This window comes from Chrysemys picta, chromosome 3 (genome assembly GCF_011386835.1).
Source record: "Chrysemys picta bellii isolate R12L10 chromosome 3, ASM1138683v2, whole genome shotgun sequence".
NCBI lineage: Eukaryota > Metazoa > Chordata > Testudines > Emydidae > Chrysemys > Chrysemys picta.
In genome coordinates, this window is record NC_088793.1 from 5,828,192 (window position 1) to 5,854,905 (window position 26,714).

The 26,714-nt window shown below is 51.2% G+C and overlaps 1 protein-coding gene across 9 annotated transcripts in view; it reads left to right on the plus strand.

Annotated features, from left to right (window-relative positions):
- The window catches only part of SCARA3 (scavenger receptor class A member 3), a 52,013-nt gene extending 25,679 nt beyond the window's left edge, over nt 1-26,334 (plus strand). For all 9 annotated transcript variants that reach the window (XM_065587368.1, XM_065587370.1, XM_065587369.1 and 6 more), the window contains 3 exons: nt 14,434-14,532; nt 15,253-16,296; nt 22,136-26,334. In XM_065587368.1, the coding sequence (XP_065443440.1) occupies nt 14,434-14,532; nt 15,253-16,296; nt 22,136-22,566 (1,574 nt within the window). In that variant the 3' untranslated portion in view covers nt 22,567-26,334. The remainder of the gene's footprint in view (nt 1-14,433; nt 14,533-15,252; nt 16,297-22,135) is intronic.
- Nucleotides 26,335-26,714: the final 380 nt, after the last annotated feature.

Sequence of the window (26,714 nt, forward strand, 5' to 3'; positions counted from 1 at the left end):
CCAGGTCAGAAGTGGCCTTAGACTGTAAGATCCTCTGGGCAGAGAAGTTGGGCTTTATGCCAGCGCCAAGCGGGTGCCCAGTGCCACCATCCAGATTTACACCACTGTGCACTGGTGTCACGAGGACTTGTCTCTCGGGTTGCTCAGCTCCTGCGGAAAAGTAAGCCTATTCGGACAGCACCTAGCGCAGAGGGCAGGGTTCTATCTGCTTGCGGTCCTTATGTGGCACTGGAATGCGGTCGCCACTCACCACCAACACGTCTAGGTTGGGGGGTGTCGCTCTGGCCATGTCGGGTGCCCCCTGGCTGCTTGGTGCTTGCTCCGTGATAGCCTTTCTGCTGGTAACTTCGCCCTCCGGGTGGCCCACCACTTAGACCACCCCTTCTGGGGTTACAAAGTTCAAGCGGATCCCTGTCCAAATACTAGTGCCAGCTGGTGTTCAACCCCTCTGGCTCTGTGCCACTGCACCAGTGGCTGGCAGGGGTACCCTGGCCTGCACACTACATGAGTTCCAGCCGAGGGACCCTGTAACCAGCAATCCAGGTCCTTAGCCGCATCCCTGTTTCCTTGGGCTCCTTCCCTATCTTCTCTCTCCTGCTTCTGGGTTCACCACTGGAGCCTCCTCCGCTCCCCTTGGCTACTACCCCCCTCGTAGCCGCTGGCCAGATGCCATACTCCAGGGCAGGATCCCCAGACTTACCCTCCCCCTGGATTTCCTCCTCTTCCTGGAGGCCTCTTGGAGCAACTGCAGGCCCCTTCTGCTTTCAGCCTCTTGGCTTTATGGTGCTGGCCCAGCCCTTCCCCAGCTGGGTTTTGCTCTCAATTAGCCCTGGCCTCCCTCTCTCAGGTGCTGCCGGGTAACCTAACTGGTTTCTAAGGCCCTTGCTAACTCTGTCAGGGCTGGTGTGGGGTGCACACCCCATCCCAGGCACCCATCACCATGGTATCAAAGCACTTCACAATCTTTATCCTCACCACCCCCCTGTGAGGCAGGGCAGGGCTGTTATCACCAATGTACAGATGGGGAAACTGAGGCACAGAGAGACTGAGTGACACCCCCAAGGTCACACAGGGAGTCTACGGCCGAGCAGGGACTTGTCCCCGGGTCTCCCCAGTCCTAGACTGGTGGCCTAACCACTGGGCCAGCCTTTCTCTTGTGGGGCCTGCAGTGCATTTGGCTTTGAATTTAATAATCAATAATTCTTCATACTTGCCCAATGACCCCCACCACAGTTCATCAGTGGGGTTAGAATTCAGGAGCTTCTGCACTAAGCCCCTGTCTCTTGACCTAAAGGAATAGTTCAGTCGGCTGGTAGCAGTAGTAGACTACAGTTTAGGCAGCAGCAACACCCTTAGCTTGTGTATTACATGCTCCCCTTGTCAGGGGCAGCTCAGCTGTAGCATAGGGTGGGCCACAGGAATTCAAATCTTGTGCAAACCCCGGCTCTGTACCAACCTCCATCATGGCTCATCAGCAGGCTGTGAGCCTCGGACCTTCCACACCAGCCTCTGCCCCCTTAGCACAGCTCCAGCAAACTGTCTCACACACATAGAATCATAGAATATCAGGGTTGGAAGGGACCTCAGGAGGTATCTAGTCCAACCCCCTGCTTAAAGCAGGACCAACCCCAACTCAATCATCCCAGCCAGGGCTCTGTCAAGCCTGACCTTAAAAACCTCTAAGGAAGGAGATTCCACCACCTCCCTAGGGAACCCATTCCAGTGCTTCACCACCCTCCTAGTGAAATAGTGTTTCCTAATATCCAACCTGGACGTCCCCCACTGCAACTTGAGACCATTGCTCCTTGTTCTGTCATCTGCCACCACTGAGAACAGTCTAGATCCATCCTCTTTGGAACCCCCTTCAGGTAATTGAAAGCAGCTATCAAATCCCCCCTCACTCTTCTCTTCTACAGACTAAACTATCCCAGTTCCCTCAGCCTCTCCTCATAAGTCATGTGCTCCAGCCCCCTAATCATTTTTGTTGCCCTCCGCTGGATTATTTCCAATTTTTCCATATCCTTCTTGTAGTGTGGGGCCCAAAACTGGACACAGTACTCCAGATGAGGCCTCACCAATGTCGAATAGAGGGGAATGATCACGTCCCTCGATCTGCTGGCAATGCCCCTACTTATACAGCCCAAAATGCCGTTAGCCTTCTTGGCAACAAGAGCACACTGTCGACTCATATCCAGCTTCTTGTCCACTGTAACCCCTAGATTCTTTTCTGCAGAACTGCTGCCTAGCCATTCGGTCCCTAGTCTGTAGCAGTGCATGGGATTCTTCCGTCCTAAGTGCAGGACTCTGCACTTGTCCTTGTTGAATTTCATCAGATTTCTTTTGGCCCAATCCTCTAATTTGTCTAGGTCCCTCTGTATCCTATCCCTACCCTCCAGCGTATCTACCACTCCTCCCAGTTTAGTGTCATCTGCAAACTTGCTGAGGGTGCAGTCCATGCCATCCTCCAGATCATTAATGAAGATAGTGAACAAAACCGGCCCCAGGACCGACCCTTGGGGCACTCCGCTTGATACCAGCTGCCAACTAGACATGGAGCCATTGATCACTACCCGTTGAGCCAGATGATCTAGCCAGCTTTCTATCCACACATTAACTAGTGAGGCCTCCACAACCCCCTGGGAAATACCATGGTCTCATCTCCATTTTGTTGCTGTGGCACGGAGCGGGGAGGTGACTTAGCTGGGGTCACACGGCAGGTCAGTGGCAGAGGCAGGAATGGAATGTGAACAGCCTGACTCCGTACCCCTCTGCTCAGAGCTCCAGACATCACTCGCCCTATAAAAGGGGAACTTACGGCCCAAAGCTCCTTGAGGAAGCTCTCTGCACCTGGCGGGGTCGGGACCCTAATGAACAAAGCAACAAAGGGAGAGGCCATCGATTTCAAGGCCAGAAAGGACCATTGTGATCATCTAGTCTGACCTCCTGGGTAACGCAGGCCAGCGACCTGCCCCCTGATAATTCCGAGAGCAGATCTGTTAGGAATCCAGTCTTGATGGAGAATCCACCACGACCCCTTGGGAAATTGTTCCAGTGGTTAATTACCCTCCCTGTTAAAAAATGACAGTTCTCTCAAATCTGAATGTGTCTAGCTTCAGTGTCCAGCCATTGGATCTTGTTAGATCTTTGTGTGCTACACCGAAGAGCCCATGATTAAATATGTTTTCCCCACATCGGTACTTACAGGCTGTGATCAAGTGACCCCTAAACCTTCTCTTTGTTAAACTAACTAGATTGAGTTCTTGAGTCTGTCACTATCAGGCAGGTTTCGAATCCTTTAATCAGTCTTGTGGCTCTTCTCTGACCCCTCGCCAATGTATCAACATCCTGCTTGAATTGTGGGCACAGAACTGGACACCGGATTCCAGCAGTGGTCGCACAGGCAGGAAAATCACCTCTCTGGTCCTGCTCAAGATCCCCTCTTTAAGCGTCCGAGGAGCTCTTCTGGCCACGGTGTCTCACTGGGAGCTCCTGTTCAGCTGATGATCCACCACAAGCCCCAAATCTTCTTCAGCGTCGCTGCTTCCCAGGGTAGAGTCCCCTGTCACGTAATGTGGCCTCCAGCCTGTGTTCCTCCGTGTAGACATTTACATTCAGCCCTACTAAAATGCATATCGTTTGCGTGTGCTCAGTGCAGCAAACGATCCCGGTCGCTCTGTGGCAGTGACCTGTCCTCTTCATTATTTACCCCTCTCGCAATTTGTGTGTCATCTGCAAACTTTATCAGTGATGATTCTGTTTTCTTCCAGAGCACGGATAAAAATGTAAAATAGTGAAGGGCCAAGAACTGATTTTTGCAAGACCACACTAGAAATACACCTGCTCAAAGTGAAGATTCCCCATTACATTTTGAGACCTATCAGTTAGCCAGTTTTTAATCCATTTAATGTGTGTCATGTTCATTTTATATTGTTTTACTTTTTAATCAAAATGTTGTGGGAGTACCAAGTCAAATGCTTTACAGAAGTCTATTACATCCATGCTATTACCTTTCTCAGCCAAACTTGTGAGCGCAAAGTAATGTACATTGGAAAATATAATCCCAACTATACATACAAAATGGTGGGGTCTAAATGATCTGTTCCCACTCAAGAAAAAGCTGTTGGAATCTGTCAGGGTTCCCTCCCCACTCTAAACTCTGGGGTACAGATGTGAGGACCCGCATGAAAGACCCCCCTAAGCTTATTTTTAACCTAAGCTTATTTAACCAGCTTAGGTTAAAAACTTCTCCAAGGCACAAATTCTTCTTTGTCCTTGGATAGTATTGCTGCCACCACCAAGTGAGTTAGACAAAGATTCAGGAAAAGGACCACTTGGAGTTCCTGTTTCCCCAAAATATCCCCCCAAGCCCTTCACCCCCTTTCCTGGGGAGGCTTGAGAATAATATACCAACCAAATGGGTAAACAAGGTGAGCACAGACCAGACCAGTGGGTTTTTAGGACACTAAAAACCAATCAGGTTCTTAAAAGCAGAACTTTATTATAAAGAAAAAAAAAGCTAATTTTACAGGGTAATAAGATTTAAAACACAGAGGTTTTCCCCTCTAGGCAAAACTTCAAAGTTACAAAAAAACAGGAATAAACCTCCCTCTTAGCATAGGGAAAATTCACAAGCTAAAATGAAAGATAATCTAACGCATTGCCTTGCTATTGCTTACAATTTTCGTAATCTTAGATGCTTATTTCAGGTAGGGTTTTAGGAGATGTTTTTTCCTGCCCTGGTCCCTCTCTGTCCTGGAGAAAACAACAAAGAGAGCACAAACAAAAACTTCCCCCCATAGATTTGAAAGGATCTTCTTCCCTTATTGGTCCTTTTGGTCAGGTGTCAGCCAGGTTATTTGAGCTTCTTAATCCCTTACAGGTAAAGGAGGGATTTTGTGCTACCCTTAGCTGTATGTTTATGACAGTCATTGTGGTTAGTTCTCTGAAAACATCCACTCAATGTGCAGCGGCAGTCAAGAAAGCGAACAGAATGTTAGGAACCATTAAGAAAGGAATAGATAATAAGACAGAAAATATCATAATGCTACTATGTAAGTCTGTGGTACACCCACATCTTAAATACTGTATCCAGTTCTGGTTGCCCTGTCTCAAAAAAGATATATTAGAATTGGGAAAAGTACAGAGAAGGCCAACAAAAATGATTGAGGGTATGTAACAGCTTCCATATGCAGAAAGGCTTAAAGACTGGGACTTAGAACAGAGACGACTAAGGGGAGATATGCTAGAGGTCTATAAAATGTTGACTGGTGTGGAGAAAGTGAGTAATGAAGTGTTATTTACTCCTTTATGGAACACAAAAACCAGGGGTCCCCCAATGAAATTAACAGGCAGCAGGCATAAAACAAACAAAAGGAAGTATTTCTTCACATAACACACAGTCAACCTGTGGAACTCATTGCCAGAGGATGTTGCGAAGGCCAGAAGTATAACTAGGTTAAAAAAAGAATTAGATACATTTATGGAGGATAGGACCATCGATGGCTGTTAGTCAAAATGGTCAGGGGGCATGCTCTGGGTGTCCCTAAACCTCCAACTGCCAGTAGCTGGGACTGGATGATGGATCACTCAATAATTGCCCTGTTCTGTTCATTTCCCTTGAAGCATTTGGCACTGGCCACTATCAGAAGACAGAATATCAGGGGAGGGACAGCTCAGTGGTTTAAGCATTGGCCTGCTAAACCCAGGGTTGGGAGTTCAATCCTTGAGGGGGTCACTTAGGGATCTGGGGCAAAATCAGTACTTGGTCCTGCTAGTGAAGGCAGGGGGCTGGACGCAATGACCTTTCAAGATCCCTTCCAGTTCTAGGAGATAGGATATCTCCATTAATTTAATTTAAATACTGGGCTAGATGGACCATCGGTCTGACCTAATATGATAGTTCTTATGTTTTATTTTATTAATCTTGACCCTGCCAGCAGGTAGGGGATCTTGGGGGACAACTACTGCACTGGTGGGGTGCAAAATAAACTTTATTAAGAAAATGCAAAAACGGGGAAAATTCAACAGTGAGGGGTATGGGGTTTGTTAAGGTAGACAATTGGGGAGGGGTTTCTTTTAGTAAATAGGATAGGGGGTTTCAATGGTGGGATACAATACAGTGGGGTACAATACAGTTGGTAACCAATTAACACTGAAATATAAATGTAACAGGTAGCTAACAATTTCTATGTAAAGGGTGTGTCACAGCAGCATATAACCAACTAACAGTATGGGTAAAATGTGTTAACTAACCAACAACTTTAGGTAAAAAATGTGTCACAGTGGTGTAAATGTAAAATGTGAGGTGTGTTAGAGAGAAAAGGGGTAACCAATGGGGTTTTATGCTAGACTTCAGTAATACAATTGAGGTTTGGCAGCAGTAGGAGCGGGGTGAGCACGTGGGGGAAGGGATTAAAAGAGAGAGAGAGAGAGAGAGGAAGAAAGTGGTAGAGGAATGAGGTTGGGGGATGGGGAAGAGGAGCACGTGGTGGAGGGAGATTTAAACTCAGGGAGACACAGAGAGCAGACAGGCTGCAAGTTTAAACAGCAGAGAGATAATTATACAGAACGCAGCAAAAGCTTATCTATGATTTAACTTAACCAAGACTACACAAATTAGCAAGTACAAGTAACAAAACACAATGCAACAATTCTTTAAGCCTAACTTACAGAGTACAATGCAAGCAATTTTCTAAACCTAACTTAACCACAGCTATGCAAAATGAAATTACAATTTATCTAGACTAAAGGCTAAATTTAACCTAATGGATGCACCTTATACTAGGGGTAGTTTCAGAGGGCAGAGTGGTGTGTGCCCAGGATACAGCTCCAAGGAGTTAGCTTGGGTTTGCCTGCTGTGGGAAAGGAAGCTAGACCAAGGGGGTGTGTGCAAGAGGTTTTTCCTTACCAATCCCCAAAGCAGCAGCAGGAACAGCAGTTTTAGCATCAGAGGACGCAGAGAGGACTCGATTCGCTTACAATAATCAGGAGATCTCCAGGCACAAATTCGTTGTTCGTGGGAGGGGACTTTAAAAACGGGGTCTGACAATGCAGTTCTGGCGGAACCCAACTGAGAGTGCCAACTCAGGACAAATTGCTCAAATAGGGCAGTTACAGCCCAAGGCTGGGGTTTTTTCCACCTCTAAGGCAAACCAAACCAGCCAGACTAAGGGGACTTCGGTCTCACCCCACTGGCTAACCGCAAGTCTCACAAGCGATCTCCTTAGACACTCCAGTTTCCCAGTATTACCACCAGTGCCACTCGTTATGGGGACAAATGGTTATGAAAACCAATACCCCAGTAAAAGAAAAAGGTTCTCCTGATCCCAAAGGACCAAGCCCCAGACCCAGGTCAATATACAAATCAGATCTTACCCACAAATCACGCTGTTGCCAATCCTTTAGAATCTAAAATCTAAAGGTTTATTCATAAAAGGAAAAAGATAGAGATGAGAGTTAGAATTGGTTAAATGGAATCAATTACATACAGTAATGGCAAAGTTCTTGGTTCAGGCTTGCAGCAGCGATGGAATAAACTGCAGGTTCAAATCAAGTCTCTGGAGTACATCCCCCACTGGGATGGGTCCTCAGTCCTTTGTTCAGAGCTTCAGTTTGTAGCAAAGTTCCTCCAGAGGTATGAAGCAGGATTGAAGACAAGATGGAGATGAGGCATCAGCCTTATATAGTCTTTTCCAGGTGTAAGAAAACCTCTTTGTTCTTACTGTGGAAAATTACAGCAAAATGGAGTCTGGAGTCACATGGGCCAGTCCCTGCATACTTTGCTGAGTTACAAGGCGTATCTGCCTTCTCTCAATGGGTCCATTGTATAGCTGATGGTCCTTAATGGGCCATCAAGCAGGCTAGGCAGAGCTAACACCAGTTTGTCTGGGATGTCACCCAGCAGCATAGCATAAGTTTGAAATACAGACAGTATAGAGCCAATATTTATAACTTCAACTACAAAACTGATACACACACATAGACAGCATAATCATAACCAGTAAACCATAACCTTGTCTCAGACACCCCATTTAACCCCCTTTATACAAGATTTGGGTGCCACTACAGGACCTTGGTTGCAACAATGATCTATATGGTCCCAGATTATATCAATAACGTCACACCCCCAATGCAAAATGATGCAGGAAGGGATGACACAAACATCACTGACTGCATCCCAAGAGCTCCCCATCCTTGCGTTTATCTTACTACGGCTAGTATTGGGGTTAGGCACTATGGCTTAGCTGGCTAAAGAACAACAGAAATGGTTTATCAAAATTGTGTTCAGCAACATGATTGAACCTCTTTACAAACTCAAGGTAAAACTTGGTTAGAACAATAGTGGATTGGATCTGCTCTTGCAGCATGGTTCCTGTATGTCTCATGTGACCTTGCCAAGAGCTAAAGAAAACAGCTACTTTATCCACACGAGCTCGGGCAAATGTTTGGAACCCAATTAACATCAAATAAATGCAGATATTAATGATGTTCATAGTACAGGAATCTTGGCATTTAGCCGTGAAAGCAATATGGTAGTGTGCCTTAGTTTCCCTTCTCATACATTAGGTCTGGAATGTCTTTTCTCCTGTGAAAAGTTCCAATACTGTTTATAGGCATCAACTGTGAAACATCAGGATAACAAGGCCTTTTAACATAAAGTGTGTTCTCATGTATTCCTTTTAACGTGTTCAAGGGATTTTCCAACAGATTAGGAACATTGTACATTCTTACAGTTCTTGGTAATAGCAACACCTTAGTTACAAAATCGCCATGTTAGGCCCAAGAAAAATAGAGTATAGAACAGGTTGTTTGGCCAGCTTAGCCAAAGTTAGGCTAACAGTAGTTGCTAACAACAAATCCATTGCAAGTGTCCATCTACAATTATGGTTGTCATGCCATACCTTTGGCTCAATACCATTGGAGTTTGGGCATTTTAGGGTTAACCTGTTGCTTCCCTTTGCAAAATGCAGTTTTCTCTTTCCTCCTTGTCCTGCAGGATCAAACCCTGATTTTTCTTGCTTACCAGAATTCACTGGCTGATGGGGTGGGCTCTCTGTGCTAACAGCTATTAGCAAGTCCTTCCCCTCCCAGCCAGACAAGTAATTTGCATTACCACAGACAGAAGCCAGTCCACCAGTTTTCATATCCTTAACTGCTATCATTTCCAAGGCTGGACTCTGTCTTAAAGAGATACCACACAAATACAAAGAGTTTGAGGGTGAGAGTTTGCTTGCTCTCCCCTGCATCCTCAAGCATTTAGCCATAAAACTGTTCTGCTCTGACACACCAGTAACCAAATCTGTCCTCAGACCCTGAAGCACAGACTGCTCACTTAAAGAATTAGCATGGAGACAGTCCTGTCCCAACACCATTGTCTTCCCAACAAGCTGGCCACACACAGCCACTTGGTTATAGGGTTGCTCAACTTTCTTAACAGCTCTTACTCCATCTGAGACCTTCTCAAAGCTACCCACACTGGATCTTTTGAAAGGAAAGTCAGTGGATCCATTCACAACAGAAAATTTCTGGCTGTTAGGAACTGAAACTTCCTTGATTAAACCACTGAGCTATCCCTCACTCTCACACCCTTCAGTTTCAGGGAACTGCTTGCACAGATTACCATGAGGATTCCTTTCCCCAGGAGCTTTTCTAAGCAGCAAATCACCCCTCACTGAAATTTTGCCCTTACCCTCTTCACCTAGGGCTTGCTCTAAAGGAACACTTTCCTGAGCAACAACAGACTTTTTCTGGGTCTTACTTACATCCAGGATCACCTTTGGCCCATCAGGCAGATTTCTACACAATCCCCTTTCAGGCAAACCCATAGACTTCCTAGATAAAAGGTTAGAAACATTTCCCTTCCCTTTGCCACACACAAGTTCAGGAATCCTTTCCTTCTTGCTACAAGTTTCCACACCATCAGTAGATAACACAACCAAATCACCTTCATGCTCTCCTTGTGCCCTGGCTAGGGTATTACCCTGATTAGACAGAGTTGCTACACCCTTTACCAACCACACACTAGCAACAGGCAAAATATAAGCACCAGAATTGTCTGGTCTCTGGGATTTTGCTAAGACACTAATTGGATGCAACCTAGTTACAGTGCCATTCTCCCCAGCAGACACAGACTTAGGACCATTCCCCTCCTGGGCTTTAGTTGATTTCAGAACCAACTCTGAGACAACTGCACTATTCTCAACCATCACAGGCCGAAAGGCACCTTCTGTCTGCTCCACAGACAAAGAAGAGCTGGAGACACCTTTTCTACCAGACACACAGCTAGGGATTTCATTTCCCTTGTCCCAGCACACAGGGCTGTTCACAGACAACTGCTTGGAGACGGAGGTAGCTTCCTCCATAGGCAAGTCAATACCCCTGACAGATACAGGCACATTTCCTTCACTATCACTATTCTCCACACAGGAAACAGGTAAGGGATAGGGACATTCATCTTCCACTATCCCTGCCTTCCCAAACTGCTGACTAGACAAAGCCATCAGCTCACAAGGCTGCCCAGGCTCCTCCAAACTTTTCCTGCCTTCCTCTCCTTTGTCCCAGCACACAGGGCTGATTACAGACAGACTGGGAGAGTGGGGCAGCTTCCTTACCAGGCACCTTGCCACACTGCCAGCAAATCACAGTTACCCTTTTCAGGTTCACTTTTACAAGTTGTACTAGCCACCAATGCATCACCCATCCAAAATCCACCCTTTCCTTCCTCAGTTAGGGCTTCCACCTGACCATCCACTTTAATCTGCTCCAGAGAAACATTTTCCTGCCCAATAAGATTTTGCTGCTCTTGATTTAACTCCAGATTCACTTCTGAGACACTAGACCGACATTCAGAAACTTAATTTACAGACAAATAGCTCTCCTCAGGCAAATCATTGCCCACAATTGACACAGGTTTAAGATCATTCCTGTCCTGTGACTGACTACCTGGACTGAACAAAGCTTTAAAATTTCCCCCAATCAAAAGATCCTTAGGCAATAACTTTTTTACACCAGCTATAACTTCATGCTTAGCACCATTCCATTCAAGGTGGATTCTGGCTAAAGGTACGCTTACAGTAAACTCATAGAGGACTACAACATTCACACTCTGATTTGGTAAATAATCTTCCTCTTTGACAAGATCTGCTTTAACCAGAGTGATGTTAGAAGCCATAATTTGCCCTACACAGATTTTACCATTGACTTTTACATTCTCTGTGAATTTTTCATTACCACTCCCATACAGAGCATTGGCACAAGTTATGGAGCCACCCTTTACTGAACACACAGTAAAAGCATTTACATAAAAGGTGGCAGAATTGGGGTACATTTGGTTACACCCAGACAACTGCTCAGAGTTATACAACATACCAACATTGTTATAAACCGGACTTTCAAGAGGATACAATTTCTGCTTTTCTTCCCTTGCTTTTTTGATTTGGAGCTGAAATCTTTGCACTTTTGCCTCAGCTTCTAGTTCCTGCAATTGAATTTCTGCCAGTCTTTGTTCATGTTCAAGTTGAAGTTTACTTGCTGCCTTTTGCTTTTCAATTGCTTCTGCCTTCTGATCACTGGCCATTAACAGATCTCTCAGTTCTTGATTTGTAGCTTTCTTTCTAAAGCTTATCCCCTTTTCTGAACACAAATCTTTCAGGGCTTTTTTGTCAAGGCCCTCATATGCTCTTTGCTCACCCATTGCAACTGCTCTTTAACCAACCAAACTCTCAATCCCAAAATTCAAATTTGGATAATATGGGGTTCTGACCCAAAGCTTAATTGACCTGGTTCTGTGGATCCAAGCACGACTACGCCACTCTGACAATGCAGTTCTGGCGGAACCCAACTGAGAGTGCCAACTCAGGACAAATTGCTCAAATATGGCAGTTACAGCCCAAGGCTGGGGTTTTTTCCACCTCTAAGGCAAACCAAACCAGCCAGACTAAGGGGACTTCGGTCTCACCCCACTGGCTAACCGCAAGTCTCACAAGCGATCTCCTTAGACACTCCAGTTTCCCAGTATTACCACCAGTGCCACTCGTTATGGGGACAAATGGTTATGAAAACCAATACCCCAGTAAAAGAAAAAGGTTCTCCTGATCCCAAAGGACCAAGCCCCAGACCCAGGTCAATATACAAATCAGATCTTACCCACAAATCACGCTGTTGCCAATCCTTTAGAATCTAAAATCTAAAGGTTTATTCATAAAAGGAAAAAGATAGAGATGAGAGTTAGAATTGGTTAAATGGAATCAATTACATACAGTAATGGCAAAGTTCTTGGTTCAGGCTTGCAGCAGCGATGGAATAAACTGCAGGTTCAAATCAAGTCTCTGGAGTACATCCCCCACTGGGATGGGTCCTCAGTCCTTTGTTCAGAGCTTCAGTTTGTAGCAAAGTTCCTCCAGAGGTATGAAGCAGGATTGAAGACAAGATGGAGATGAGGCATCAGCCTTATATAGTCTTTTCCAGGTGTAAGAAAACCTCTTTGTTCTTACTGTGGAAAATTACAGCAAAAATGGAGTCTGGAGTCACATGGGCCAGTCCCTGCATACTTTGCTGAGTTACAAGGCGTATCTGCCTTCTCTCAATGGGTCCATTGTATAGCTGATGGTCCTTAATGGGCCATCAAGCAGGCTAGGCAGAGCTAACACCAGTTTGTCTGGGATGTCACCCAGCAGCATAGCATAAGTTTGAAATACAGACAGTATAGAGCCAATATTTATAACTTCAACTACAAAACTGATACACACACATAGACAGCATAATCATAACCAGTAAACCATAACCTTGTCTCAGACACCCCATTTAACCCCCTTTATACAAGATTTGGGTGCCACTACAGGACCTTGGTTGCAACAATGATCTATATGGTCCCAGATTATATCAATAACGTCACACGGGGGTACGCTCAAAAACAAACGAGAGCGGGGAGAGGGCCCCCCAAAGACTCCTAGCTGATCAGACCAGGTGGCAAAGCAAGGACCTTCTCCGGGGGTCTGATCAGAAAATGTCTGGTTTTAAGGGCAAACTCAGGCAGTTTCCCGCCAGTAACTTTGATTGGCTCCTCTTAATCCAGGGGAGGAGAGACGGCAGGGAAACTGCAGGTAAGCATAGGCATGTTCTGAGCCACAGGTATGACTCATATGCTCAGCTATGTGGCCACTTTAGGTCTCGCATACCTGGGCAGAGCACCCTACAGGGAGCCAGGTCCTGAACAGAGAAGCTAGACAAAGGAGCGAAAAGCCCCCCTCCCTGAGCAGAGCAGTGGCTCCAGTCAGTCTGCACAAGCCATTTCCATGAGCAGGGCCAGGCTGTGACTTTGGTCAGTTCCATGGCCGGTGGGCGGCCACACAGCACAAACAGAAAGGAATCCTGCAGGGGGACAGCTGTAACAGACAAATCTCATCACAACAAGATATCAGGTTAGCTTGACGGGATCTATTTTCCGTAAACCCATGCTGATTGGCATTAATTACATTACCCTTTTTATTTTTTTATTAATCGAGTCCCATATTAGCTGCTCCATTGTCTTCCGTGGAATCGATGTCAGGCTGACTGGCCTATAAATACCCGGGTCATCCCATTTATCCTTTTTAGCTATTGGCCCAACATTAGATTTCTTCCAGTCTTCTGGAACTTCCTCAGTGTTCCAAGACTTACTGAAAATCTACATTAGTGGTCCAGCGAGCTCCTCGGCCAACTCTTTTAAAATTCTTGACCCGCTGATTTAGAAATGTGAAGCTTTCGTAGCTGCTGTTTAACATCCTCCTGAGATACTAGTGGAATGGAAAGGGGGTTATCATCATCATATGCTGAGATTGCATTATCTGCTTGTTTCCCAAATACAGAATAGAAATATTTATTGAACACTTTTGCCTTTTTTACATTACTATTGACAGTTCTACCATTTCCATCTAGTAATGGACCAATACCATTGTCAGGATTCTCTTTGTTCCTAATATACTTAGAAAACTCCTTATTGTCCTTAACTCTGCTGGCCATGGATTTCGCCATGTGTCCCTTTGCATCCCTTATCATTGTTCTACAATACCTAGCTTCTGATTTATTTTCATTACCGTCAACTTCCACTTTCTTCCATTTCTTATATATTCAAAAGATGAAAGGTCAGGACTTTAGCTGGTGGAAATGTATGCCAGCTGGGAACCTGACCCCACTGATTTAAATGGAGCTATGCTTATTTACACCAGATGGGGATCTGACCCCATTGAGTTCAGCGGAGCTTCATCGGTTTCTCCCAGCTGGGGATCTGGCCCAAAATGTCTGCTAATGCTAAAACCGACTAACAGCTCTTTCTATTGGAAGAGGATCCATTTTGGACAATTTGGTTTCCAGAAAAATATCATTATTCACTCACTTAACCTAGAAGAGCTGAAAGCACACACCCCACCCCAGTTTCCATCTCTCTCTTCCCTGCAGTCTTTAAGAAAGTTAATTCCATAGCTGATGACATCAGCTCGGCCCAGACTTACTACGAGAAGAAGATCGTGTCTGTCCAGGAGAACCTCCAGGAGCTCGGTGAGTGTTCTGATCTCCACGGAGCACTGGCCCCATTACATCTCCTGACCATGGGCTGCAATCCCTCAGGCAGCAGAGTAGCCCTTGGGGTTAAGGGACTTTGCGGGGTCACTAGTTGGATGGGATTAGGGGGGTTGGTGCTGTTTGCTCTAGCAGATGGAAGGGGGCTGCCGCAGGGAAGGTCTCAGAGAGCCTTCAGTGTGAACCTCTATCCTGACTGGAGGAAGAACTAGGAGGAAGTCTGGGGGGGAGGAGGGAAGGCCTACATCTCTCCCACAATATCCTTGTACAAGTTCCCGTAGGAAACATGGGAAAGCTAGATCATAATAATCCTGAGAACACTCTATGGGTTGATGGCAAAGTGTGTTCGTAAGTATCACTGTCCTTGTTTTACATGTGGGGGAAACTGAGGCACATAGCGATTAGGTGACTTGCCCAAGGCTGTGCAGGGATTCAGTGTCAGAGCTGGGATGAGAACCCAGGCAATCCTGGTTCTTGGGCCTCCCCCGCTGGAGAGATCTGTAGTTCACCCACATGTGGCTTAGCAGTATCTGTGTCCAACTCTTAGGAATCCCAGAGCCCATGGGGAGAAGAATGTGTTGTGGAGAGAGCCTCGCAGACTAGGGTCTAGTCCGAGGGGGAATGTGTCCATTCTCCACAGCTGACTCGTGTGTCGTTGCTTGGTGCACAGCATGACAGAGCTATGTATCTCTCATTCAGATCAGAAATCCTCGGGGAACTGCTCCTTCTGCCATGACACAGGGCAGCTGGGGCAGGAGATAAGCAAGTTGCAGGAAGAGCTGGAGGAGATTCAAAAGATGCTCTTGGTGCAGGAGATCCTGCTGGACCGGACCTCGCAGGGGTACCAGCAGCTCTCATCCACCAGCAGCAAGATCACCAGTGAGATGGACGGCTGCTCGTTCTCCATCCGGCAGGTCAACCAGACCTTGGGGCATTTCCTAGCCCAGGTGAGAGGCTGGCAGGCGGCCACCTCGGCGCTGGATGACTCCCTGAAGGGGCTGCTGCAGGAGCGGTACGACGTCAAGGCAGTGGTGGAGCAGATGAACTTCACGGTGGGGCAGACCTCGGAGTGGATCCACGCCATCCAGCGGAAGACGGACGAGGAGACGCTGACACTGCAGAAGATGGTGACCGAGTGGCAGAACTACACCCGGCTCTTTGGAAGCCTGAGGGCCACCTCCTCCAAGACCAGCGAGCTGGTCAAGAGCATCCAAGCCAGCATGAGCCTGGCCTCGCAGAGGATCAGCCAGAACTCGGAAGGCATGCATGACCTGGTGCTGCAGGTGATGGGGCTCCAGCTGCAGCTGGATAATATCTCCTCCTTCCTGGACGACCACGAGGAGAACATGCACGACCTGCAGTACCACACCAGGTACACGCAGAACCGGACGGCGGAGCAGTTCGAGACCCTGGAGGGGCGCATGACCTCGCACGAGATCGAGATCAGCACCATCTTCACCAACATCAACGCCACAGACAGCCACGTGCACAGCATGCTCAAGTACCTGGACGACGTGCGGCTCTCCTGCACCTTGGGCTTCCACGCCCACGCCGAGGAGCTGTATTACCTGAACAAGTCCGTCAGCCTGATGCTGGGCACCACGGACCTGCTGCGGGAGCGGTTCAGCCTGCTCAGCGCCCGGCTGGACTTCGACATCCGGAACCTGTCCATGATCATGGAGGAAATGAAAGTGGTGGACGTGAGGCACGGGGAGATCCTGCGCAACGTCACCGTCGTACGAGGTGAGTTGCATGTGGGTACATCCGGTCCGGGGCTTGAACCCGGGACTGCCAGCGGTAAAGGACCAGGCCCCTTGGGTGGAAGAAGTAGTAAGCTCATAAGCTCTTCTGTGGTCGTGACCCACGTGAGTGTGTGCGCGTTCGCCAGGGAGCCCAGAGGGGAAACTGAGGCAGCAGACCGGTGACCCAAAGCGGGGAGCTAGCTCTTGTATGTGTCTGAACTGGAGGATTTTGGCTGCAGACAGGGGCTTTTGGAGGTATCTTGGGCCGCTGGTTCTGCCACAAAAAATCTCAGGGCCGTGATTTCAGAAGCGATGAGTGATCTTTGGTGCTTGATATGAGACACTTGAAAGGGCCTGGTTCTCAATGATGGCGGGGGGGGGGGCTCAGCGCTTGCAGCATTGCAGGCCCCTCTGTGGTGTCTCCATCAGGGCTAACTGCTGTGATGCGCTCGGCCCCAGGCAGCTAGGTTACCGCTGCTGCTGCTGTGGGTGCCACACCTAGGAGACACCAGTTTAGAGGGAAACCATGACCTGCCAGCTCCCTGGTGAAAACAGGGCTGGAGTTCACACATCATAACATAGAATCATAGAATAGCAGGGTTGGAAGGGATCTCAGGAGGTCATCTAGTCCAACCCCCTGCTCAAAGCAGGACCAACCCCAGCTAAATCATCCCAGCCAGGGCTTTGTCAAGCCAGGCCTTAAAAACCTCTAAGGAAGGAGATTCCACCACCTGCCTAGGTAACCCATTCCAGTGCTTCACCACCCTCCTAGTGAAATTGTTTTCCCTAAAAGCCAACCTAGACCTCCCCCACTGCAACTTGAGACCATTGCTCCTTGTTCTGTCATCTGCTACCCCTGAGAACAGCCGAGCTCCATCCTCTTTGGAACCCCCCACCAGGTAGTTGAAAGCAGCTATCAAATGCTGCCCCTCACTCTTCTCTTCTACAGACTAAACAATCCCAGTTCCCTCAGCCTCTCCTTGCAAATCATGTGCTCCAGCCCCCTGATCATTTTCGTTGCCCTCCGCTGGACTCTCTCCAATTTGTCCACATCCTTTCTGTAGTGTCTGTAGTGTCATCCTTCTTCATGTGTGTCAGAAACACACACACACACACACACACATCACAATGCACCTCCAACACCCCTCTCCACTCTACACCCATATACACTCACCCACACCCCACACACTGTAACACACACACATCCCAACGCATCCCCACACCCAACCCTCTCTCCCCTTCACACCCATATACACTCACCCACACACTGTAACACACACACATCACAACGCATCCCCACACCCAACCCCCTCTGCTCTCCACATCCACTCACCCACACACTGTAACACACACACACCACAACGCATCCCCATACTCTACCCCCTCTCCCCTTCACACCCATATACACTCACCCACACACCATAACACACACACACACACATCACAACACATCCCCCCACACCCACCCTCTCTCCCCTCCACACCCAACCACACATCACATACACACACACATCACAACGCATCCCCCCACACCCAACCCCCTCTCCCTTCAATACACACACCTATCAACACACCGTAACACACACATCACAACGCATCCCCCCCATACACAATTCTCCTCTCCTCCCACACCCAACCACACATCACATACACACACACATCACAACACATCCCCCCACACGCAACCCCCTCTCCCTTCAATACACACACCTATCAACACACCGTAACACACACATCACAACGCACCCCTAAACACACTGAAGCCCCTTCTCTCCACACCCACATGCACCCATCCACACTCATACATCAGCAGACACACACAACACCTCCCCACACCCACATACATCCACCCACACATCACAACACACACATACATCATAGCACACCCAACACCCTCCTCCTCCCACACCCTCATATACATGCTGTGTATTCAATGAGCCACTTGTTTCTCCCTCCGCAGGACAGGGGGTTGCTGCTGGTCGGGTCTGGGGCGTGCGAGCAGGGGTCAGCGTGGGGGCGGCTTGCATGGAATCTGCCCCCTCCCCGTTCTGTGGCTAGCCAGGGGCCCTCACTCCCAATGCAGCTGCTCGAAATGCCCTGAGGACAACACTAACCCTGCAAAGGCCTGTGGTAGGTGGAGGGGTGCTGTGATGTGTGGGTGTGGGGAATGGCTGTGCGTTGTGATGTGTGGGTGTGTGTTACAATGTGTGGACGGGAGTTGGTGGATGTGGATGGATGGGAATATGGCGGGGGGAGGGGTGCTGGGTGATGTGTGGACACCAGCCCGGTTGTCAATACGTAGTTGTCAGGCCGCGGTTTCCCTCTCAGCCGACGTCCCGTACATGTGGCACCCACCACACAAGCAGCTGTAACGCCAACTGCCCTGGGCTGAGCAGATCACAGCGGCTGGAGACCTGATCTGGGACCTGATTTGCCGAAAGCGCTGAGCCCCCACCCGCGGAAAACCCGCCCCTTTAAGGTATCTCACGTCCGGCACTTCTTGCTTTTGAAATCTCCGCCCTGAAATTTTAGTGGCAGAATCGCTGGCCTGAGAACCACCCAAAAGCCTGTGTCTGCAGTCAGAAACCTCCAGTTCAGACATGTACTAGAGTCAGCTCCCCACTTCAGGTCACCTGTCTGCTGCCTCAGTTTCCCCTTCTGCACACCATGGTGAAAGCACCCAGACTCAAACAGTGCAGGTCACATCCCCTTTGGCATTGACGTGTCTTGGCCAGCGTTAGCTGGTTCTGAAATGATTGGCACGTGTCACTTGCCACTGACTGGCGGGGACTCAGGAGATATATAGTCATAGTCACTTTCTTCTGCACGGAGCATTTATAACAGGGAGGAGGTGCTGGGGGTGGCAGGGGACAGGGCTTAGCAGAGAAGGAAACCCCCGCGTCAGGGAGTGGTACGTGCCAGGTACTTCCGAACCAGCTAACGGCAGCAGAGACGTGTCATTTGGGGTGACCCCAGACGTGTTCTGTCCTTGCCCAGGACCATTCACTTGACCCACATCCAGAGCCTTTTCCCTTTCTCTGGGTCTCTGCAGCCTCTGCCTATGACAGAGGGCGCCTTAGATCTAGTTTCCTAGAGGTGGCATGCATGAGCCTAGCGTGTGCCTTCTGACTCCCAACTAGATAAGGCCCAGGCCTGTATCAGATGCCCCGGGGCATGTTCCTGTGCCCCTGCACCAGTGCCCTGTCACAGGAGGGTCTGGGGAACACCTGTCCACTAGAAACCGCCTGAGGCCCAGCCACTCATTTCACTACATTACTGCTTATTAGAGACTGGAAATCCTTTGGGGAGGGGGTGGTAGTGCCAGGCCTGGCTCAGAAGCCACGCCCTGTAAGTTCATTGGCTGCTGAATCCATGTCTTCAGGGCCGATCCTGATGGCACGGCTCGGGCGCTGGGGCAGCTCCGAAACCAGCAAGGGCCTGTTTTCCTCTCTCCGAGCCTTGAGCCTGATTACGGAACACAGTGATGGTCGCATCTCCCCCAGCAGCATTTCAGTCCCGTTATAAGAGGGACAGCAGTGCTGTGAGCAGGGTCCCCGGCCCCAGTGCTGCCCAGACCTGTCTGCTTGGGGGGCCCCAGCACTGCCACCCAGAGCAGCTCCTCTGGGCCGCCTGTGGGCCGGGGGTGGGCGCGAGGAAGGTGGAGGCTGGAGGGAGATCCCTGCACAGGTTTCCAGCACACTGACTGTGACTTTGGCGACAATACAAGCAATTGGAACTGGGTTTTGCGTTTCCCAGGGCTGTGTGGCACATGGAGAAGGGGCGTGTGTTAACACAGCTGGGCGTGACCCCTGGGGACCAGGATGGGGCAAGGCCAGAGGTTCTGTTCCAAGCCCAGACCTAGACCGACGTGGGTTTGAAACCCAGCTCTGAATTCTGAAGCCAGGGCCCATTTCAGGTCTGCAGTGTCTTGCTCTGGGATGAGAGGGGTCTGACCTGCACCGGGGTGCTATAAATAACACTATCATCAATATCTGCCCCCCCAGCAGCTACAGAGCCCTCCCTCCCCATCCCCTGCTTTCCCCCCACCCCTCCCGTCCCCCACCGGACAAGTGCCTAGGCCCAGTCTCGCACCTCAAACCCTTCCCCAATCTAGTCACTATTCCCCCAGCCACACATGCAGAGACTTCCAGACCCCGCCTCCCAGCTGTCGCATGTTCCCCATCCCGCCACCCCCAGCTCTCCTGCCTCCCCCTGCTGCCGAGCCAGCCCCCGCTCGCCTACAGAGGCTGGTGTGTGAGCGGTGAGCCTGAGCCTTTTGGAAACCGCTTTGGGAACCTGCTGAGTGAAAGTCAGGGCACAGGAATTACTTTAGGGACCACTGAAATGCAGCCACCTCTGGGATGGAGCACTGCAGCTGGTTGGCCACACACTACAGCCAGGGCAGGAGAAAACTGCAGGAGGGAGTATAGGAAGGGAGAACATTGCCCACGCTGGGATTTGGCCAGGGTGCTCCCGCCATGAAAAGCACCAGGGAACATCCCATGTTAGCTAACCCCCCTCTAGCAGCGTGTTGCAGTCCAGAGACAGAGCATGAGGCTAGTGCTTAGAGGTGAGGGGGGAGCAGGGCTTAATCCCACCTTCCCAGAGAGCAGGCGGCCTCCCCGGCACAAACACAGCCCGCTCTCCTGGTTGCTGGTATCCTGTGATGGAAAAAGGGAGCAATGCACAGCGAGCTGTGGACCTGGCAGGGCCAGGCAGTAGGTGCAGCCCCTCCCACAAAACCCCTAGCCTCAGACAGTGCCTCGCTGTGTGTCCCTCTGCGGGCAGGGCCGCTGGAGTCAACACATGACGGCATCTCTAGCGGGCGGGGAGGGGAAACAGGAGGCGCTGGCAGGGGATGGGCACCTGGCGCCTTCCCTTGGCTCCCGCTGGTGGAATTCTCCATGTGGTCCCCCAGTGCTGCCAGTCAATTCCACAACGCCCCCCCCCCCCCCCCCCCGAGCTGGAGATCGGACAATTCCTCAGACACCAACACCAGCCGTTTCCTGGGAGCTGGACGATCAACCCCAACGATTCTGGCAGAGGATCAAGCCACTCTCCACACCCTGGGGCAGGGAGCAGGGGCAGGAAAGGTGCTTCCCTCCCCGGGCGCGTTGGCTGGGCTCTCCCTCCTCTGTGACATAGAGCAGGGTTAGGACGGGGTAGGGATCTCCCACATGATTGGTGCCCCGGGACTGCGTGGGCAGGTGTCAGTGGACCTTGGTTCTTTGTTGCCTTAATGTGTCACCTGCCTGGGGTGGGAGGGGTCTCCAGCTGCCGAGCTCCAGGGTATCCAGTGGCATGTCCCCTGCAGGGCAGGAGGACCACTCAGGCTCCCATTGCCTGGACACTGTAACCAAGGTAACCAAGGTAACACTGGTTAACGATGGTCTGCACTCTCCACCTGTTTCTTTCCTGTTACCTGGACACTGTAACCAAGGTAACACGGGTTAACAATGCTCTGCGCTCCCCACCTGTTCCTCTCCTGTTGCCTGGTTACTGTAACCAAGATAACACTGGTTAACGATTCTCTGTGCTCCCCACCTGTTCCTCTCCCGTTGCCTGGTTACTGTAACCAAGATAACACTGGTTAACGATGCTCTGCACTTCCCACCTGTTCCTCTCCTGTTGCCTGGACACTGTAACCAAGGTAACACTGGTTAATGATGCTCTGTGCTCCCCACCTGTTCCTCTCCTGTTGCCTGGTTACTGTAACCAAGGTAACACTGATTAATGATGTTCTGCACTCTCACCTGTTCCTCTCCCATTGCCTGGACACTGTAACCAAGGTAACACTGGTTAACGATGCTCTGCGCTCACCACTTGATCCTTTCCCCCAGGTGTGCCTGGCCTCCCTGGACCCAGAGGACTCAAAGGCGATGTGGGAGTGAAGGGGCCCGCAGGAAGCAAGGGGGAGAAGGGAGATGGCGGGGGCCTGGGTTCTCCCGGCCCGCCAGGCTCCAGAGGACCTCCAGGCATCCCAGGCCCTCAAGGCGAGAGGGGACCTATTGGCGTGAAAGGCGTACCAGGCTTTAAAGGCGCTAAGGGCAACTTTGGGCAAACTGGCCTCAAAGGACAGATGGGCCTGAAAGGCGACACGGGCCCTCAGGGGCCAGAGGGAGCTCCGGGGCCGGTGGGGCCAGCAGGGCCGCAAGGGAAGCCAGGGATCCCAGGGAAGCCAGGGTCGCCGGGCCAGCTTGGCCCCCCGGGTCCGAAGGGAGACCCCGGCGTGCGTGGGCCCCGAGGCTTACCGGGGCCACCGGGTGTCTAAGCCAGCCCCACGCGCAGCCCTGCCCTACGGGGGACGGCGAGGGGTGGTCTCTGCAGTGCTGAGGGGTGGCAGCTGGCCGGAGGCGCATCCCAGGGCCCATCACCAGCATCCCCCTGGCCCTGCGGGAGATTCAGCCGGCAATCCCAGCAGGGAGCCCGACCCCCCGCATCCCGCCTGGGACGTCCTGCCTGAGCAGAGCGGCTGGGATCCCCGCTCACCTGCACAGCGCCCCCAGCAGGCAGCCCCCCTTGTTCGTTCACATGCCCTCAGAGACAGCTGAGGGCAGCACGGCCTCCCGGATGGGAAACCAGCGCTGTCCACGTCCTGCCCTTCCCTTTCCAAGAGCCTGCTTGTACCTGTCTGACCCAGACACGCGGGGCTGTTTGAAAGGCAAAGAGCTAAATCTCTGTGTGTCAATGGGAGTGTGTGTGTGAAAGAGACTGTGCTAGGCCTTGCCAACAACGCCCTGGGCTTTGCCCTGCAGCTGGGGAGCTGGGCCCAAGCAGGCTTCCCATGTCTCTCGTTTGCTGGCAGAGCCTGGGTGTTTTGCTGCCTCGCACAGACCGACGTGCCTCCGGTCGCTTCATTGCCTTGGTTTCCATCATCCGCTTCTTTCCCTACCTCCTCTGCTCCAGCCCTCGCTCACTGCAAGTGGGTCTGGGCACCACGCTCTCATGCCACACCTGCTCGGGGCTGTCTCTGAGCATCCTACAGTTCTGTATTTGGACACGTTGATTCTCCCTCCTGACCCACTTGGCAGCCAGTTGGGCTTGGTCCAGATGGCCTGAGCTGTCGGTACCCGTTCAGCTCCTGGTGGGCACAATCACCCACCATCTCAGCTGGCACCCTCACTGGCCGCTTGCAATAGAGGGGCCAAGGATCGAACGGGCCCCGGAATCCCTGCTCCCCCTGAAAAGGGCTCCCTCCAAGTCAAGATGGAGGGATTTGGGGAGCAGACACTGTGCCCTAGGCAGCCAAGCCAGCAGGCTCCGAATTCACATTTAAAACCTCCAGCCCCTTTGCATTGAGAGCCCCTGAGAAGGATGCTGACAAACTGCAGTGGGGTCAGAGAGGAGCCATGGCTGATTAAAGGATCAGAGAACATGTGCTCTAGTGATAGACGCAAGGAGCTCAATCTAGTTAGCTTCACAGAGAGACGGCCAGGGGGTGACTTGATCCCAGGCTGTAAGTATTCAGTAATGGGCAGAGGAAGGTCTAACACGACCCAACGGCTGGGGGTTGAAGCGAGACACATTCAGACTGGAAATAAGATGTACAGTTTAGAAAGTGAGGGTAATTAACCCTTGGAGCAACTTACCACGGGCTGTGCTGGATTTGTCATCAGTGCCATGTTTAAATCATGATTGGACGTTTGTCTAAAAGCTCTGGGGCAGGTCTCTGGCCTGGGTCATGCCGGGTGGATGGGGAGGAAGGGGTCAGACTAGATGATCGCAGTGGGCCCTCCTGGCCTTGGGAGCCATGAAAAGCTCCTTGGACAGCTACAGAGGCCCTGGGTGAGCTGCTGAAAGCCGCGTGCTGAGCCAGTGGTCGGGGTGGAGTTAGAACCGAAGCCCCCGACGCCCAGGCCGGTGGCTGATCAAGAGGAGCACGGCTCCCTCCGTGGCTGGTCTGAACAGCTCGGCTCAGGAATCGTGTTTCGATCACCCAGTGCTCACGGTCTGGCAGAACCTGGGTGGGCGTCAGTGAGAGGCTAGGAAGGGGTCACCCAGCAAGTCAGCACAGAACAGCTGGGAACCGAACCCCGGTCTCCGGATTCTGGCTGCGGGAAGCGGCAGCACCTGGCAGTGGTGCAGGACCTTGCGCCCGGTGGTGGGAGCCAGAAGACCAGGGTTTCACAGGAATTGGCAGACTGGCGCGGCCCTGCGGCCCAGCTAACCCAGCATCCTGGCTCAGGCCGCAGTAGCACCAGATGTTTCAGAGGAAGGTCTGAGACCCTCCCCTCAGCTGCTGATGAGGGAGTATCTGCCCCTGATATCGGGCTAATCCTGATCTCTAACAGTTAGAAGTCTGGTATCAGAGGGGTAGCCGTGTTAGTCTGAATCTGTAAAAAGCAACAGAGGGTCCTGTGGCACCTTTAAGACTAACAGAAGTATTGGGAGCATAAGCTTTCGTGGGTAAGAACCTCACTTCTCTTGAACCTCACAACCTCTCTTGCATCTGAAGAAGTGAGGTTCTTACCCACGAAAGCTTATGCTCCCAATACTTCTGTTAGTCTCAAAGGTGCCACAGGACCCTCTGTTGCTAGTTAGAAGTCTGGATATTCCTGTTACCCATAGACATGCCCAAGTCCCCTTTGACTTATGCTAAGTTTTTGGCCTCAATGACCTCCAGTGGCAGTGAGTTCCACAGACTAATTGTGCCTTGTGTGAAAAAAATATTTTCCTTTTATCAGCTTTTGAATCTGTCCCCTTCTAATTTTCTTTGCACGTCCCTTTGTTTATGTCTTATGAATCAGGGAGAACAGAAGCTCCCGATCTCCCTCCTCCAGATGAGTCGTTATTTTATAGGCTTCGATCAGGTCCCTTCTTAGTCGGCTCCTCTCTAAGGGGTCAGTTGAAGCTCTGTCAGTGAGTGTGGTCAAGTCCCTTCCCCCACTCTGCGCCTCAGTTTCCCCATCTGTGAAATGGGAACAAGAAAACTCCCCCAGCTTCGAGAGGTGTGGCTGGAGAGCGCTGCTTGTTACTGCCATTCGGGCCCGTTTGCAGGGGCGGTTTAGAGTCGTGGAGGGAGAGCTGCCGCTGGCCCAGCTCCGTCCCCGTCCGTTCCCATTCAGCAATCCATCACCATGGGGTCAATGACTAATGGAGCATGGGGGCACCAGGCATGGGGGAGGGACTTTACACGGCTGCAACAGCTGGGGAAGGAAGGGGAGGCCTAGAGAAGTGGGGAGAGGCACCACGTGGGTTTTGGGGAGCACCCTGGGTGGTGGGGGAGGCTGAGCTGTGGGACCAAGGTCATGAGCCAAATGGAAGAGGAAGTGTTTGGGGGGAGCCGGAGCTGGGGAGCAGTCTGGACGGGGGGCCTAGAGGTGAAGCAGGCTGGGGGAGGTCTCGGGCTGTCTTGGGAGCTGGGAGGGATTGGGAAGAGGGGCGGTGAAGAGGCTGGGGAGACCCTGGATCTGAGCCCCTGACCGGCAAGCGGCCCCAGTGCCACACCAGGATGACGGGCCCAGGCCCTGCCTCTGTTCAGCCACGGGGCCCACGGTTCGTGGCAGGCACAAAACTGCAGGCAAAACGGCCTTCCAGAGGCCCATGTGAACACAACCCTCGGCCTCGCTGTCTGAGCCGGCCCTGTCCCGGAACAGCCACTGTGTTACGGTTCAGACCCTGCCTCTCATGCTCCAAGCCCGGGCTGGCGCGGGCATCTACCTGCAGGACCATCCCCACCCCATCCCTCGGCCTGCCGCAACCCCCCAAACCCACCCAAAACACCAGCACTCTGGGGAGTGCCCGGTCTGGCTGTCACCCCTGTGCCAGGCCCGAGGGAACCAGCCCATAGACAAAGTCCCTTGCCCTTGGCTCTGGGCACAGGCAGCAGTGGAGTGGGAGGGGGTCTCGTCCCATTCCTGCTGAGCGGTGATGGTGCCTTACGCGATGAGACGTGGCACAGGCTGGCGTGATGTCGCGTGCGTTCTACATGGTGCAGCTGGTTTGCGTCATCTCTCTCCTGCCCTTTTCACCCCGGTATCTACCCACGATATAATGGCAAATGTATTCCTGGATCAATAAAGATACGACTGTATGGGGAGAGCCGCGCCCTTGCTTTGTGTGTGCTGCATTTCCCACCAGGCGAAGAGACGAGTGCCCGACGCATGGCTGGATCCTGGAGACACCCCACTCCCGGCTGGCACCTCGAGGGGCGAGGGGCTCCCCTCCTGAGGGGGAGATTTCAGCATCAGTCATGCTGGCAGGCCCAAGATTGGTGCTGACCAGCTGTTTAGGGCGCAGCAGGGGTGGAAGGGTGGCCCCTCCCCACATGAGGTCTCGGAGTGGCGGGGAAAGGAGCAAAAATTGGAGATCCAAGAGGAGACACCTCCCGCTGCCCCCAAATGAAGCCAGGTCTCACTGGCTGTGTCTATACCAGGGTTACTCAACCTGTGGGAGGGCCAGAGAGGTGGGGGAATCCGG